Consider the following 17,070-nt stretch of genomic DNA (forward strand, 5'->3'; position numbering starts at 1 on the left):
ATTATGTCCAATCCAAATCACTGGCTTAACAGTTGCCAGACAAATAGAAAATTCTGAAAATATGGGCAAATCAAATAAACATCACATTGTTAACTGTCTCTTTAGGTAGTGACTTTAACAACTAAGTAAAAATAAAGTTCATCTTGGCCTACATGGGTACCAATATTTATAGATTACTGGCACAACAGCCAAAGAAGCAGGGCAATTCAATCACATAATGTTCTAAGAAAACCTGAACTTTGCATCCTTTGGACCCCAACATTACTATAGTCATCAAAGTTGCATAAAAGTTGCATCAAGTAAAGCCACCCTAATACTGTAATGTTCTTGATCTCAAGGTGCATAACAAGGATATACACAAAAAGCACAAAGTTTTCCAATGCCGTGTTCACGTTACAATTGTATATAACTAACTTTAAGGTACTGCATAAAGGATTTTCATAAAATATATCACTGCTAAATCAGAGTGGACTCTCACCAGTAACTGCTGGTTTTTGGCTGGTAAAGACTAAGAAAGTTAGAAAACTGAAAGCCTCCTGAGAGCAATATGCTGCAAGGTGCAGCCAAACACTTCTCTGGTCCTTGAGGACTGGCTGTTTGTATGTAGGCTTTTAGCCTGCCTTAAAAAGTTGCTGAATTCATCTTCCAAGATGCTCTTTAGATTTCAATACATTTTTAATAAGGTTATTAAACCATATCTATTCAAGAAAATATAAAATAGGTTTATTATTTTGCTCATTCATAGGCCTAATTGTTATGCCCAAAATTTTTTACAGTTTATCTGACAAACTGAAGTCCAACTGGATATTTTGTCTGGTACAAAAATCTTCATGCAAACTGTAAAATTGTGATGGTAACCACTCCTGCCATTTCTGAGTGGATTTCTACTCTCTGTTGCTTCTGAAGTCACTTCACAGTCCAGTGAAATGAATGGCAACCAAATTAACCTGAAAACTCCTGAAATGCTCAATTAACAACTTGAAGCAGATCATTCAAGCTACTGTTTGAAACAAATATAATTGTATTTGTATATTTTAGCATTGGAAAGCATTGCCACAACAAATTTGACAGAGATATATAAATAAGAAAATCCTGAACGTAGTATCCAATAAAATCAGCAGAAAGGTAACTATACAGTACACCATAGGAAATAATCCAAACACTGATATTAGTTTATACTATAATCCAATCAATCCTCTAAATCAAAATGTAAGAGTTCAGTAGAATATCGACACTAGATAAATTCTCTTTTTGGCATTATTTAGCAGCTTATATAAATGTCTTTGAAATGATGGCTTTTTGTGTGATTATATGTACATAGATATGTGCACGTGTACAAGTCAAATCTCTTTTTTGGCTTGCTATGTGCACTCTCAAATTCTACCAAAATAGTAGCTTTGTTAAGTGAGACTGAGAAAATATATCTCTTTAGATAATGAGATAGTGCTTTACATTTCAAAGGAGGAGGCTTCAATGAGAAAGATTTTCACTGAAACCGATTAGACGATGACTAGAAGCGTGAGGTCATTCAGATATAAGGCCATTAAATGTCAAAGTTCATGCTGTGAGGTATGTACTTACCTCCCTCTGACTTATCTCCAAAAAATCAATACACAAAAAGTCACAAGAATTATTTACAGCAGAGGCAGACCTACGCAAAGTTAACTGTACCAGAAACACTTTAGATGCAAGTCATAACACATTCACAATACCTGAACAAGATCTTCATAAAAGCTACATGGTGCACTAATGAATGCTGACTAGGCTCTTACGTCAGCTTCCGTAAGGCAAACATGGGAGATGTTTCTGAGTAGACATTAGCTAGCTAAACTGCTGCTATGTAGCTAACCTGTTTTCTAATCCACATAGGGACATAAGGACCTAGGGTCAGTATCGCACTAGCTAGCTACATTACTTAGCTAGACCAACTAGCCAGCCATCATAATCTTAAGATAACATAAAATCAATCAAATCGGCAGTAGCAGAGTCATAATTGATTTGAGGGACATTTAACAGTCCTGCCTAGTATTAGCAGACCATTCCACATCTTTGCTAAAAACGACATGGATGTTTAACAAATACCTTATGAAAGCTTGCTTAAAAGGTTCAATCAGTATTCAAGAACATGGTACAAAGCTGCTATGCAGCTCCTGCTCAGGTGTTATGAATGTGTTATGAACCAGATTTCAAATAAGGTGTTACCCTTATATCAAATGCACCACCATTTAGTATGAAAATTTAGCTTTTATATGCGAAATGTCTTTCGACTTATTTCGACTTAAATTTACTGAGGAAAGATTACTACTGTCGACTTAGTGATGTAAAATCAAAAAGCCAGATTTCACTTAGCAGAGACATTTCAAAAAAGATGAACTCCTGAGGGCATGATATGTCGCACATACAGCAACATCAAACAAGTGCCTAGATTTGCCATCTAAGTCCTCACTCAAGTATCTCTGGCTTAAGCTGTCACAATTACAGGTGACATCACATTGCTGTCTAAGACGATACTATACCTGTTGAATCCCTTATCACGTTAATTTTGAAATGTTTAATAAGATTAATGGCAAGACCTCAGCTTCGTAACAATGACAGCGGCAAGTTGCTGTGGATCTGTCAAGTGAGGGTTCTTCTCCATGACTGAGTGGACAACGTAAGCAGGGAAGATGTTGCAAAGGTTCCGATATGTTTGATACTGGTGGTCTGGGATGACATGCCGCTCTTGATGTTCAGCTGCAGATGGGGTCTCCCATGGCGAGTTCCAAATTTGCTCCATTTTGTCAGGCATGCTGCGGACCATCACCCGCTCGCAACACGGCATCAGGCTGTTACTCAGTAGGTATGAATGATATCCATAGGATTCATTACCACAAGGCAGAGGGTCCCAGCTTGCATGCTGCTCACGGCACAGTGGAGGTCGCCTCTGTCTCATCGGGTTGCTATCATATAGCCTTGAATCTGATATGCTGTCCATGCGTGTCATGCCAAGAGAGCGTGTGGGCTGTGAGGACAAAGGAGGGAGGACATTCTGAGTTAGGGGATAGTCCCCAGGGCAGCTGGACCTTGCTCCCACCACAGCGTGCTGGATATGTGGTGCTAGATGAGATGTAGACTGCTTACGTGGGCCCTGCTTGGGCTCCTCGGGTCCATAACTCTGAACCCTGGTCAGTGCCTCATGATGAAACCCATGGGAGAAAGCCTGGATCCTACCCTGTGCAGGAGACTGCTGCTGCCCCTTCATGCTCTCTTCTAAGCTACTTTCCACAGAGCTTGGATACAGATCCCCATAAGAGGAGAATGAGTCACTGTTCGAATGGCTGAGGCAGGCTTCAGGGCAATGGCTGGGATTTCTCTGATACACACCATGCTCGTGCTGCTCCATGCTACAGAAACTGTCGACATTATGCATGCTGCTCATGCTCATATTTGAAAAATCACTATGCATTGAGTAATATCCATGGTCGCTCACCGAGTCATACTTTGGGAATTGCTCGCTGTATGTGACAGAGGCGCCATGACTATTGGTAACTAAAATGGGTGGGTACTGTACACTAGACATGTGCTCCAGAGAACTGTGTGCGAACTGCAGAGAACCTGGCACTGGGCTGCTGGCTGATCTTGTGTTCAAGGCACCAGCTGCATGGCTCTTGGCAGGCTGCATGGTGGGCACGCTGAGAGCAGACACAAGGGAAGGCACAGAATTTGTCTCAGGCTTCCTAACAACAGATAGTGCCTCTTCTGGTTCACAGACCACTGAGCGAATACTGGGGTCGGATTGACGTTTGGGTGCCACACGTTTGGCCTCTGAGCTGCTATCCCCCTTTATAGTTGTTGGTCCAGTGCCGCACTTGGCCAAAGCCCCCTCACTCATTGTCTTCACTGCAGACAACTTGGCAAAGGCCCGCAGTTCATCAGCCACTGACCGCTGTGGCTGGTTGACACGCTCTGGATGATAGTACTTGCATTTATGTCCATATGTGCACTTTTTCCCTGTTTAAACAAAGAGCAAAACAGATAACATAAGTAAAAATAAAAACTTAAATTACATAAAAAAACAACAACAAGACATCGTTTAGAAAACTTACCATAGGGGCAAGGTTGTTTTTTGTGCTCTGGAACGACAGGACGCTTGCGGAGGAAATTCTCTAAGCTTGGACCATGTCTTCCTAATGGATCATCAGGTGGCATGAATCTAGAAGTCATTTTCAATTGCCATTATTGAATGTCAACTTCTTAATGCAAACATAATGGTTAACTCTGACATCAAAAGGAATTAAAAACCTGTTTCCCCACATTCTACATACAATGATTGTGTATATCACAGATAAAATACAGTATTAAAATGTTTTTGAATGAAATACCATTTGTGTTGCTAACAAAATTTTATATAAAAAAACCATACTTTGGATTATGGTGGGAAGACAAGTAATGAGGTAGCTTTTTATTCAAGCAAGACCTAATCCTTAAGAATCAATGGGTGTACCCATATGGTGATAAAATCCTAGAGTGGGTTTTTAAGATAATTTGACTGCCATAAGAATACATCTTGGTTGCTTACTTGTCATTGACAAATGAGTACATAAGGAGACGCTCCTCAATGAATTTCTTCCACTCTGGCTTCTCATTTTGCAAGTCCCTGTAGTTGTCATTTGAAACAATAATTCCATCAGAATCACAAGCCAGCTTCACTATGAAGCGATCATCGTAGCACACCACTCTCCTGCCTTGAACTCTCCGAGATGGGGTGAACACCAGTATCTTCTCTTTTTCCAGCTTGCGTAAAATTTCTTGATCTGTAAGAGATATTTCAAATAAGTTTTAGTATTACTATTACACATTTCATCAGAAACTCATAATTCCATTCCATCCACTCACATTCCTGTGAGTGTGATTACATAGGCATAAAATACTGTATGTAGGCTATGGTCTACAGAGATTTCATGGAGTTTAGAATTAAGCCTACAGGCTAGCCTTCATAAATGCTCTCAAGTAAAAATCTATCTTTGACATTTAATAACTCAAAAATGTTTAGCCTAAAATCTAGGAACCTATAATTAGCCAAGTCAAGTTTGTTTATTTATATAGCACTTTAATCACAAGCATGTCTCAAAGGACTTTACAGAGAATGAGCCTAACTAGATCTAACTGATCAACAATCAACCATAGAACAGAATTATAGGACAAAAGCAGATTTTGGCAAAACATAACAGCCTTCCTATTCTACATTGCCTAACCTACCCGGTACCACCAGCCTTAGACCCTCGAGACACACAAGGAAAAACTTCCAAGAGCCTTCCATTTAGCATGTGATATTCTTGCAAGCAAATAATCCTGGCTGCCATGTCACTTATTGTTGATGATGTCTTTTTAAACTTTATTTGGTCTGGGGGATGGCAGTGTGAAAGTACTCCTGTGTTTCCTACAACAAAGCTGCTACGAAGGAGATAATGAAGCAGCTTCTTTAGTTTCCAACAGTATTGGGACGGTTGGCAAGATGGCGGGGCAATCAGTTTCTGGGTCACGAAGGAAAGCGAGGTCGTGAAGCTCCGCCCACAAATGCCTAGTTCACCTGGTATTTGCCACAGTTTGTCACAAAACCTTGGCATCCTAACTCTACAGGGTGTAGTCTAAGTTTCCAACCCCCCTGCTGCACCTCCACTGTCAACTCAATATGCCTAAGTATTTTCCTTTTATAACTCTCATCTACCGCATCCTCCCATCGTACTTTAAGCTCAATAAAATACACTATCATTTGACCACAGCACCAAGTCTGGCTTGTAGTAGTAGGGCTCACTATTTCCAGTGTGATTACGTTGACTCAAATCTACTGCCATTTGCCATTTTCTGCCAGCCCTTAACTGATCAACAATATGCCTGCCCAAAATACTTCACACCTAGTCTTTTGCCCCTCATAGACAAAACTAATTGAAATATCTTCCTTCTTATCAGATGACAAATTCATTTCCAATTATTTGTCTCAATTGCTGCTACTAGACACTTCAGTGCAACGCAACATTTGTTATTTATGCTCATGTGTCATTTGACACTAACTGAATAAGGGCTTTTTATTTTACTAATAGAGAATGGGCTCATCTGTTCTTTAAGTAGCCTTACTGTGTGTAATTTTAAACACATGCCAGGAGCGCGGCTCAGAGAGACTATCGTTTCATTTTGCTCCTCTCTGAACAGAGCATTTTGAAAGTGATTGTTGTATTTGTTCGCTACTGTCAACTGTTAATAAACAACACTGACAGCTCACATATATTAATTTTCATTTTTGCTCAGCTGATACAGTAGGCACTACAATACTCGATCTTTACACTGTCACACACACACAAACACATATAAAGTTGGAATTACAAATTCCCACTCTGGCCACAAGGTGTCCTGCTTGCGCTATGCCTAGCCTTACAAACAGCTTGGGAAAAATGTTGTTGAAAATGTTTACACATGTATTATAGAATATCTCACCACAGAGAACTAAATCATAGGGCAAGAGAAATGTTTATTCAGATTTATAGACAGAGCTTTTGATGATGACTGACAGTATTCTAAGTTTGGGCAGTCATTGCAAACTGAAATAAAATGAAAGATGAGCATGCTAAGGTTTTCACACCTTGGGAATATGGACAGCTACTGTCAAATCTGTGAAAAACACTTAATTAAAACATTTCCATAATGGAAGCCTCACAAACCCAGAAAGAGTGTATGAGGCCCTAGATGCTTGGAATAGCTATGGTGATCCATAATGAAGAGGTATTTAAATATCGTCACATGATCATTTTTACCATCAGAATGTGGTCCTAGCTTATTAACATTTACTCTAATGTAGCCCCTCCTTTCTGAATATTACATGACTTATGTCAGAGAGCAGGCTCTCGGGGAAACTTTATGGACATACTTTAACTGTGAGCCCCTCAGTCACAGTGAGCCCCTCTCTAACAACATGATCATAATCCAGTTGTCAAAGTGTTGATTAATCCATTGCAACTAAAAACACAAGCGCATTTTACTTTAGTGTTAACAAATTGATGCAAGTTTATTTTATAGTCCCAAAATACATATGCAACCAGGTGTTCAGCTGTTGCACACTCTGCAGTTGAATAAAAAGTTCAGACATTTCAGCCTGACAAATATTCAATTCAATAAACCACCATGTAATGAAAGCAGTGGTGGACTGACACAATCACAGATTGGGGCTTTAAGAATACATCTGTGTATGAACTGAAATACTCAAAAAAGAAAATATTAGGACATATAGGCTTGCCTTCACCAACATAAGCAATGCGGCTGATGTTTATTTTTCTTCCAATATCTCTTCCTCAATTAGAATATAGAATTATATTACTCTAATTTGACATTATTTACAATTTTGCGATTATTTTTTTTTTTTCAACAATATGTTTGAGTTTAACATTTTATAAAATTAAAAAAAAAACAACAACAACATTTGTACAATTTTGCAATTATTTAAACCTACATTACTACCAACCGACATATAGCATAGTATAATATGTAGGCCCAATTAAACAATTCCTCTACCCTAGAATCTGCAGGACCATTGCTCATTGGACATGAAGCTAAATGACAGTTGTGTTCATGCTGCCCGGGTTTCATTTACTTTCAATTTGAACGTCAACTCCTGCTGACAAAAATGAAATGTTTTCGCTCGTTTAAAATACATCAAACAAAGGAATTATTGAGATGCGTCCTGCCAAATATAGTGCACTGTACTTTGTGTTAAATTGACTCAATCAAGGATAATCTGACAGCAGAGACGTTGAAAACTGCAGTGCTGTTCATAGGCCAACAAGTTTATACCTTATACTGCAACTGCGGTGGGATAATGAGTTCACATCAATCTCTACCATTCATATCAATTTCCCAAAGATGTAGCAAACATTGTTTGGTAGATACGGAATTTGGATATAACTATGCTCTTTAAAGGATAAGGCTGGTGTTTTTTAATGCATTGCTTACCGTCAACAAATCCTATGAAAATAACAAAATCAACAATGCGTTTGCTCTACTCCCGTTACTTTCTGACTCCCCACGTACCGTTTTTAGCCGTCAACCCAGAAGTCATTGGCTCCAATTGTAAACTAAAAACCTTGAAATACAGCTCACAAAGACAGTTTCAATTTTAAAAATCGCTAACCGTTACCACAAAAAGCCAAGCTGTTGTAGTTATTACCAAATCAAATGGGAACAAATTCTTCATTACGCCGGGGACTATTTTCGGTGCTACGGAACTACTTTCCTGAGATCGCAAACGTGTTTACAGTCGGCTTATTAAGTTGTTTGAGGAAAAAGTCGGCTGGCCTGGTGCATCACGATGATGAAATATGCTGCCCAGAGCAACGGCATGGCTCTTTGACGTGTTTTTAATCGTTTTTTTAATACAATGGAGTTCTATGGCTGCTGGGACATGGATTTACTGGGCACCGGCTACATGGACGAGACTTGTTGGCAAAACAAAATCATTGCATCATTTTCTTTCATTGGTTTCATAGGAATCAATATGTTTGCTTATCTATCTATTAATTCATTTATTTAGGGTGTCAGTACAAGAATGAGCAAATACAAGAATGAGCACTGATGACACTGTGGTCAGTTCTTTACGTTTTGGATCCTAGTCACAGTCTTAATTGACAGGTGTGTGGGTGCCTGTGTGTGTGTGTGTGCAAATCCAGTCACAGGTAAACATAAGCCCTGCGAGACACATGTGCACCGTTACTGGAAAATAAATCCTAGGAGAAACACTGGATGAAGTCCTTTTTAGTAATATCAGGACTCACTATTGTAATAGACTGCAGTGGTTTGTTTCAACTATTTTTTTCTGCAACACTAATATTGAATATTCCATTTTATAACTGATAAAAATATATTCCTGTCTCTTTCTGTATTTCCGTTACTTATGGAGGAAATCGGTTATATATATACACACACTGACACAACAAGCCTTCAACTTTCACAATTTTAAAAAGAAATACACTGATAACCTTCAGCTAACCTGAATCAGCAATCAGAGAGTAGTAAAGATGATGAGGTTGTGAGTGGTGTGAGGACAGAGCAAGCACCTAAAAACAAAGTTAGCTTTACTACCTGTGATAAGGGCATCCGGCCTTGACTGCTCCTTTCTCCAGGCTGGGACAAACACAGTGATGTCTTTATGTCCTTTCTCCAGGAACCATTCGACAGCCAACTGTATACCACGGCAAGAGAACACCTCTTTGTTTCCATGGCTACAAAACAAAACACAATGTGGTAAAAGGTCTACTTAAAAGTAATGGAAGAACATCCATTAGAGGAAAATGTTTAAGAACACTCAGAGCATTCTGTATGAAGCACAAACCGCTTAAGTATGACTGTGCATGTTTGTTAGTGTCTTACCTCATTGCCACATTTGAACCATCAATGACAATGGGCCTGAGGTTATCGAAAGTATCCACAGATTCCTCTTCCACTGACACCTCTGGACTAACAGTCTCTTTAACGCAGGGGGCCCGTGATACCAATGTGGCAGTATTGATGCTAGCTTGAATTTCAGGCTCCATCTTGTTACCAAGCCTTACCAACTCAGCAAGAACATCATTAATAAGAGCGGCAGCCCCCAGCTTGTTGAGCACTGTCTCCACCTGCTCTCCTGAGTAGCCCAACTTCAAGGCAAATTCCATCTTTGTCTGGTATTCCCGGTCACTGGTATGCTTGATCCCTGGTCCAGCATTGGTTTCATCAGCACGAAACTCTTGCACAGTGCTACTCTGGGAAAAGCTGGGCCGGTCAAGGCATGGAGAGCGACATAGTTGTCGATGGGGTTTTGTGACGACCAAGGGCTCCCTCCTCTTACAGCTGCTGCTGCTCACCTGCAACCTCTGGCGTTGCTGCTCTTCTGACTCACTTTCGGAGCTGCTCCCATCCTCTGACTCGCCACTGGCATGCTGGGCCTCACTTGAGTCAATGTCCTCCTCCCTGCATGGGCGTTTTTCCATTTTGAGCTTCTCCACCATGGACCATGCTGTCATCACGTTTGCCTCGTCGCCAGAGATTTCCACCACATGCTTCCTCACCTCCACCGCAACCCAGGAATCATATTCAATGCTGGACTTTAGCACTACAAGCTCTTTGTGTAGGGCCAAAGTACTATGGTCTCCCCTATGTGAGCAGGCAAAATCAAAGACACTATTTAATCCTGAAAGAGAACAAAAACATAAAGGGAGGAATCAGTTAGTTATATCGGTGTAACTTCAACAAAACCATCTGTAACAGAAAGGCTCAATTAAACCAGAAAAGACTTTTGAAAGAAATTATTTACTTCTGAAGTATTCAACGTTAACAGTTGTTCAACTGTCCAGGATGAGTGGAAAAATTATTCGGACAAATGGCACATATTAGTCACTTGCCCAAAGTGACAAGTAAAAAACAAAAAAAAACACACAAAACAAAACGGGCAGGAGATGAACAAACAATGCACTACTCTGTGTGCTCGGTTGTGCACTTCAGGGGTAAAAGGGCTTACTGAAGTTCCTTGATGACATTTAGACATTTGAATATTTATTTGCCAACATCGATAATTTTTTAATATGGACTAAAGTTTCAAACAAATAATTATATAGCATTGAGTTCGTGTGGAGAGTTAAGAGGATGCTGAGCTAAAGGACTGATCACCCCCAATCTATGTGTCCTGATCTGTGCTTGTGTTTCTGTGCCTGGCTTTTAGTCTGTTGTCTAGTCTGTAGTCTTTCTAGTCAAACTGGTTGGTTTAATGGTATGCAATCTATTTATATTGCAGTTCTGGTCCTAATTTTATTGTTAACAAGTTACAAAAAATAATGCATAAACGGACAAGGTGCTTACCATAAGCAGTTAAGAAAAAGTTTAGAAAAAGAATGATAAAGATGATATAGAAAAAAAATCAATATTTCTATTCAGTTTAGTTATACCTCTAAGTTTTATGGTCTTAACACATTTACATCAGATCTGTTTTCTGTAATTCTTATTAGTTGCACTCAAAGTAGATATCCTGTTAAAAGGGCATTAGGACTATCTTCATACAGAACGTGTTCATGTACTGCAGGCCACTCTCACAGGCTATGAATTCAATATCTACAATCTCAGCCAGACACATATGGGATGAGTGAATAAATTGAGATAAATTCAGACACAGTGTGTGTTGTACAGTGAATCATTGCGCCTCCTGGCGTCTGAGAGAAAAGAATCTCAATTTAACATAATTCCTTAGGGAACAAAGCTGTTGTATGGTGATGCAATGCAGGTCTTCTGGTGAGCCTGCAGTATAAAAGGTACTATATTGTCAACAATTTCTATTGTAAATTTTCCACTTGGGGCATTTGTAATCGAAATAGTCTTAATAATAGTTGCATTTATGATCGGAAACCCTAGGCTATACTTGCCCCCAGTCTTGCAGAGTAAAATACAACCATTCTAGCTTCAAGAGGCGCAGCCCATGATATGCGTTGCCTAGCAACAGGGCCCTGTCATCAGCTAACTCCTTTTTACCAGTCACGACTAACACAAACACAGCTCATCATCTCTCTTTAGGCAGCCAGTAAATGCAGAACATTTAGGGCTACACTACAACTCTACACTAAACTCTTGAGGCAGCATATTATGCAACGCAAAATTACATTACTTCAGCTTCTAACAGTATTGACCATCGAACAAAAACACACAAACAGAAAAAATGGATTCTGACTTAGATTCTTTTATATGTCTAGTTTAAGATGATTCCCTTATTAGAATGCTATTCAAAATCAAAACAAATTCTGATCATTCTATTCTACTTGCAACAGCCTTAATGAAGAATACTGATTCATGTAATCAAATAACAAATAGATTGATTTAATATGATGGCACTAATATGCCAATACCCTCAACCAATAATACAAAGTATTGACGATGAAACTGAAAGCTGACTGTATTTTAAGAGTCAGTCTAAGGCTACAAATGTATACATTTGAATCTCAGCGGTGCATGTTGTCTCAGTATTGATCAGAGCTGGCAAGGATGCAGACCTCTACAACATTACTCGTGACAAACTGAGCTTTGAATATTGTAAACAAAGGGGGATGTTGTGGCAATGTTGTGGAACTTCTAGGCTTAGTGACAAGCCATCTGCAGAAACTGTACATATGCTTACATAGCCCACTGCCATTTTCAAGACATTTTATGACATCAGTAAATGTTTGAGGGAGCAGAGCTCGTCCAATCCTTTCCCCTCCACCTCCAGATTCACAGGCTTAGACACAGCAAGGCCTCAAGACTATCTTTGCACATGCACAGGCTCGTGTAGCTCTGTTTCATAGCAACAAGTGAAGCAGGTCCCTCAAGCCCTCTTTACAAAGCTGACCCTACAAAAATCCAGTATGGAGCAGGGATAAATTGCACTATAATCAGTTCCTGTTATATTTTTCGTTGGGCTAGCTAAACATCTTGAAATTAAGACAACCAACTGTTGAGTTATGGGCAGTCATCATCCATTTGGATCTCCAGAAGAGATCCAAATGGAGTGCACAGCTGATGGAGTGACGAATAATGGTTACGCCATACACCATTAGCATTTTTGAATTATTTTACTTTACACAGACGATTAACCAGGTCATTTTTATTAGGTTGAAAGGTGGGTCTCACCAATTTGTTATCTTAACACAGAGATTGAAACTCCATCAGCTAAGAGATGCCAGCTTATCATCTTAATGCAGAGATTGAAACTCCAAAGCTGTAAAGACAGCTCTGGATGCTTAGCCACCGCTTTGAAGAAGCTCTATCACTTTGAAGCTACAAAATTGATATGCTCCTGAACAGTGGCTCCTGCAACACCTGAATAGCGTGTTCTGCACCACCCATCCAGGGGAAGAGACATTATTTTTAGTTACCACCAGCTACAGTGGGTGCTGGATTGAAAACTTCTAGCTCCTAAAAATGGCTGTTACAACGTTTAAGTGACCAGTAGAGTGGAAATAAACTTTGATGGGCATTGCCAGCAGCTCCTTAACTTGCTGGCTAATGTTGTCCCAGTCAGTATTTCCAACCCTTAATTGGAGCCTTTTTGCAAATACTCAATATTGGCTCCCCAAATTTATTGTGCTTTAGTTCGCAAGACCTTCAACTGTTGAGTGATCATGAGACTCACACAAGCTTTGTACACACAGAACTGCCTGTGCTATGGCAGATGGCCCATAATCCAGTATGTTTTGTCTAACAGGGTAACATGCACAGGCTAGACTTCTCAATAGGTCTACCTTATATAGCACAGAGGATAGGCATTTCTGCAGATTGAGTGACCTAATTAGGTAGCAAGCTAGTAGAATGTAGCATTTGAATGTGAGCTCAAACACGCAAACATAACTGGGAGGATTATACATTCTTGGCCATGAAGATGCTTGAGCATAATCATGTAAAGTTGTGGAAATTGCATCACCCAAGACATAGAACCCTGGTTAGAATAACAAAGCCTAACCTAGGTTGATGAACTTGTTAAAATATGCTTGCAAGTTTGTCAGTTTCTTGACTTATATCCATAGTGCTAATGGCACTATGCTACCATCTCAGTTTAGCTTCATTAGACCAGTAATGCATCTCAATTATTACAATGGAAAGTTTGAATGTTCGCCTGGATCGTAACCATTAAGTGATGAGAACATAGACACCAAAATCATTCACGTGTCCCTGGTAGATGATTTGCTCCAGTGCTTCATGCCAACGCTTGAGCTTAAACTACATTGAGTGATCATATGCAACTAGCGTTAAACAAAGAAAGACAACTGATGTTTTAGTAATAAAATGTTGTTAGTGTTTGTTATCATATGGCCTACATTCAGTAACTCTATATAACTAATGTAGCCACAGTTTACTTTTTGAATTAGGCTATTTTAAGTAAGCAGTAGGGTTGAGCAACTGGACGAATACATCGGGATCAGCGATGGACTGAATCCACCATGGTAGAAATTCCCTTGCTTGATATTCGGAATATAAAATGTAGCCTACAGTAAGACTCATGGTTTCCCAAAGCACCTGACAAGCATAGATAGCTGCCTTGACAAAAGAATAAGTGGGCTTGACTGTAATACCCTAAAACAATCTAAAACTTCATTATATGTGTTCATTCTTATTGAGACAAAAGTCATGTTGAACACAGGGTCTAACCACGACATTAGTTGGCCAAAAGTGACAATGTGACCAATCAGGATATATAATTTAGGAAGAGAGCATCAAATTATGTGAGTAAAGTTAACTGTTACAACTTAAGCCAATGTTCAAATGCAATGCAACCTAATATTATTTATTTTATTTAGCCGTGCATTAAACCAAACTCGTAGATAAAAAACATTAAGTGTGCATGTTATTTAGGATAGCCAGCCACTACCACCTTAGCACATTTCCGGTGGCACTGAAATGGGAAAGCAAGGGAATAAATGTTGCTCAAGTTGATTTCAACTTTTATACTTGTTGAACAGGTTTTTTAACTGTGAGAACGTACAATTATTTAAAATGTCAAAATGTGATTCCTTGTGCATTTAACAGCTATGTTTCAAATCAAATCATCACGCCTACACCGTGTGTGTGTCCATCAATCACCACATCCACCGCCCTCTCCCTTCCCATTGCCAATATACGTGATGTGTTCACTCGCCCAACCCTACTGGGCAACCACATATTCATTGACTGGGCAGTGATTTTTAACTGTATTTTTAGCAATCTCGCATCACTCACCAAATTAGGTTTTACAGTAGACACACCACATTCACTTCCTATGGAAACAAAACAAGTCACGCTCAAAGTCTTGCAGGAGGAGAGACCTTCCGACAGGGAAAGCAGTCCCCGGTAGTTCAAAACAGTACACAGACTTGGCCGCATATAATTTAAAATTACTTAACATTCAGCTTTGAAGTTGCAACAAGTTCTCGTTTTCTCACATTCACATTAATCACTCAACATAGTGTTTGCTTAAGTGTTAGCATATATGGATGATTAGGGTGTCTATGTTCTCATCACTTAAAACGTGTAAATTCAACAATGGCCCAATCTCCCAAAAACATGAGATGCAGGCCTGGAACCATAAGTACAGAAATCAAAGCTATTTTAACCCAAAAGTCAAGAACAGTGCAAAAGAAATGTCATTACATAGATGTGTGGCTGATGACACATTGATGATCACATTTGTTAAATGTAAAAAAAAAAAAAAAAAAAGTTTAGGCTACTCTTCAATTTTGGTGGGTGTTTCCCCATTTTCACCCAAAATGTCCTACAATTGTCTATTACCCCCACTAAATGAAATGAATTGCGGTCAAATTAGTTTTTCTCACATTTTCCCTTAAAGCCTTAGTTACAGCCTGAGGACCAGATGGAGCATTTTTTACAACCACAGAACCCAACAAATTCAACTTGGGGACACACAGAGCGCATGTCTACACACAACAACTGAAGCTGCAAAGGAGAAAGGTGAGCAAAGTTTTGTTACTCATAACAAACATGTTGACCAGTAATGTAGGTTTTCTGTTAGCAAGCGAACACACTGCATATAGGTGTTATGCTTTGTAGGCCTGGCTATATGAATGAATGAATGAATGAATGAATGAATGAATGAGGGAAGGGTGGACTGCATGCAATCCACATCAACATAATCAGTATCATAAATCATAAACAGTTTCTACACATTCAATAAACATCATGGATTTGATCCTGCTCCACAACTTATGTTTCAAGTCGTGCACACCATCCCCATCTTTCCCGTCCCCCACAGTATACAATCTATACACTGTATATAGTGTATTCTATTTTATAAAGTAGAATTGTCTTTAAAATGATAAACATCACATAAAGCTCTAAGTGACGTTTGATCTACTGGTGTATGTTTTTACTTAACCAACTTTCCTTCTCACTAATTTGTTTGATGAATTTTAAGTAAACTAAATTATGCATTTACAGACTTCAATTCAATCGACTGTATGTAAACCTAAACACAATGCAATACTGAGGAAATTATTGGTTTGGCAGGAAGATGCTAAGCTCGGAAAATGAAGGAAGAGAGATGCTTGGATTGTGTGTATTCTTCCTCTTCCTCTCATAACCGGTCAGCTTACCTTATAATTGCCAACTTTTCTTAACTACAAACTCCATGAAAGCGCAACCAATTTAAACCTGATTGAAATATTGCATCAATCCCATGACAATGTCTATAAAGGATACCTCATTTACTGTTATTTGATTTAGCTCAGTTAGCTAACTTGGTTATATATTGCATCCATCAGCTTGCTAGTGGACAAGTCGACACAAAATAATGAATTGAAGTACCGGTTAACCTTAGCAACAGCATCATGAGTTGATAGGCGTGAAATGAGGAAGGTTAAACAAAATGACAGCACAAGTGATCTCATGCATATAATACACTTTTTCGGTTATAACATTTGTCCTGCCCACGACGTCATCCTTGTGATTGAGTTTGAGTAGAGATAATTGGTTTGACACCCCAAGGCCCTGGATAACAGTTGGCAAACGCTAGCAAGCTAATTTACTTAGCAAGATGCAGAGTCAACAGTTTAGCGATCAACTAACCGACCTGAGTCAATTTTCTTGTTTTACGCGCTGGTAAGCGATTAGACAGCGGTTAGACAGCTGGTATAGCGAGCTAACGTTAGCTACCAAGCTTTTCAGGCCATCCGGCCTCTACTAAGTTAACGGTAGCAAGCTAGCTAGGTATTTAGCTACTAGCTAAGGCTAACATAATATAGCCCACTCTGGCTCCAGAGGGTAACTTCAACGTCAGGTTGCTAACGTTAGTTAGCTTTAGCTGCTTAGCGTGTGCTAACGCTGTTTGCCGGAACAGTACAGTAACTTGAGATAAAGTTAACGTTCATTCAAGATTTCAGATCGAGGAGATATCGTATCCGTAGTTACAGCGTTAGCTACCGAATATGCACATAAATCATAGCCATGGTTGTGACTTCAAATGGTGCTTATCTCACCTTGTTGCTGTCATCCTCCTCGCCTACCACGACACACACTACATGTTAGACTACTGAGAATGCTGCCATTGGCGCTGTCGCAGTT

At 39.4% G+C, this 17,070-nt stretch overlaps 1 protein-coding gene across 1 annotated transcript; it reads right to left on the reverse strand.

Moving 5' to 3' along the window:
• Window positions 1–1,233: 1,233 nt before the first annotated feature.
• Window positions 1,234–17,007, reverse strand: zc3h12b (zinc finger CCCH-type containing 12B). The gene is made up of 6 exons (XM_071539626.1): window positions 16,986–17,007; window positions 9,394–10,192; window positions 9,106–9,245; window positions 4,559–4,793; window positions 4,086–4,192; window positions 1,234–3,990 (listed from the first exon to the last, which is right to left on the reverse strand). The coding sequence occupies exons 2-6, from the start codon at window positions 10,023–10,025 to the stop codon at window positions 2,561–2,563; spliced, it is 2,544 nt and encodes an 847-aa protein (XP_071395727.1). The 5' UTR covers window positions 10,026–10,192; window positions 16,986–17,007; the 3' UTR covers window positions 1,234–2,560.
• Between the last annotated feature and the right edge of the window lie 63 nt (window positions 17,008–17,070).

Source organism: Centroberyx affinis, unplaced genomic scaffold (assembly GCF_046629955.1).
Source record: "Centroberyx affinis isolate AG114_WGS23_722 - 3 ecotype Tasmania unplaced genomic scaffold, CSIRO-AGI_Caff_v1 ptg003475l_1, whole genome shotgun sequence".
Lineage (NCBI taxonomy): Eukaryota > Metazoa > Chordata > Actinopteri > Beryciformes > Berycidae > Centroberyx > Centroberyx affinis.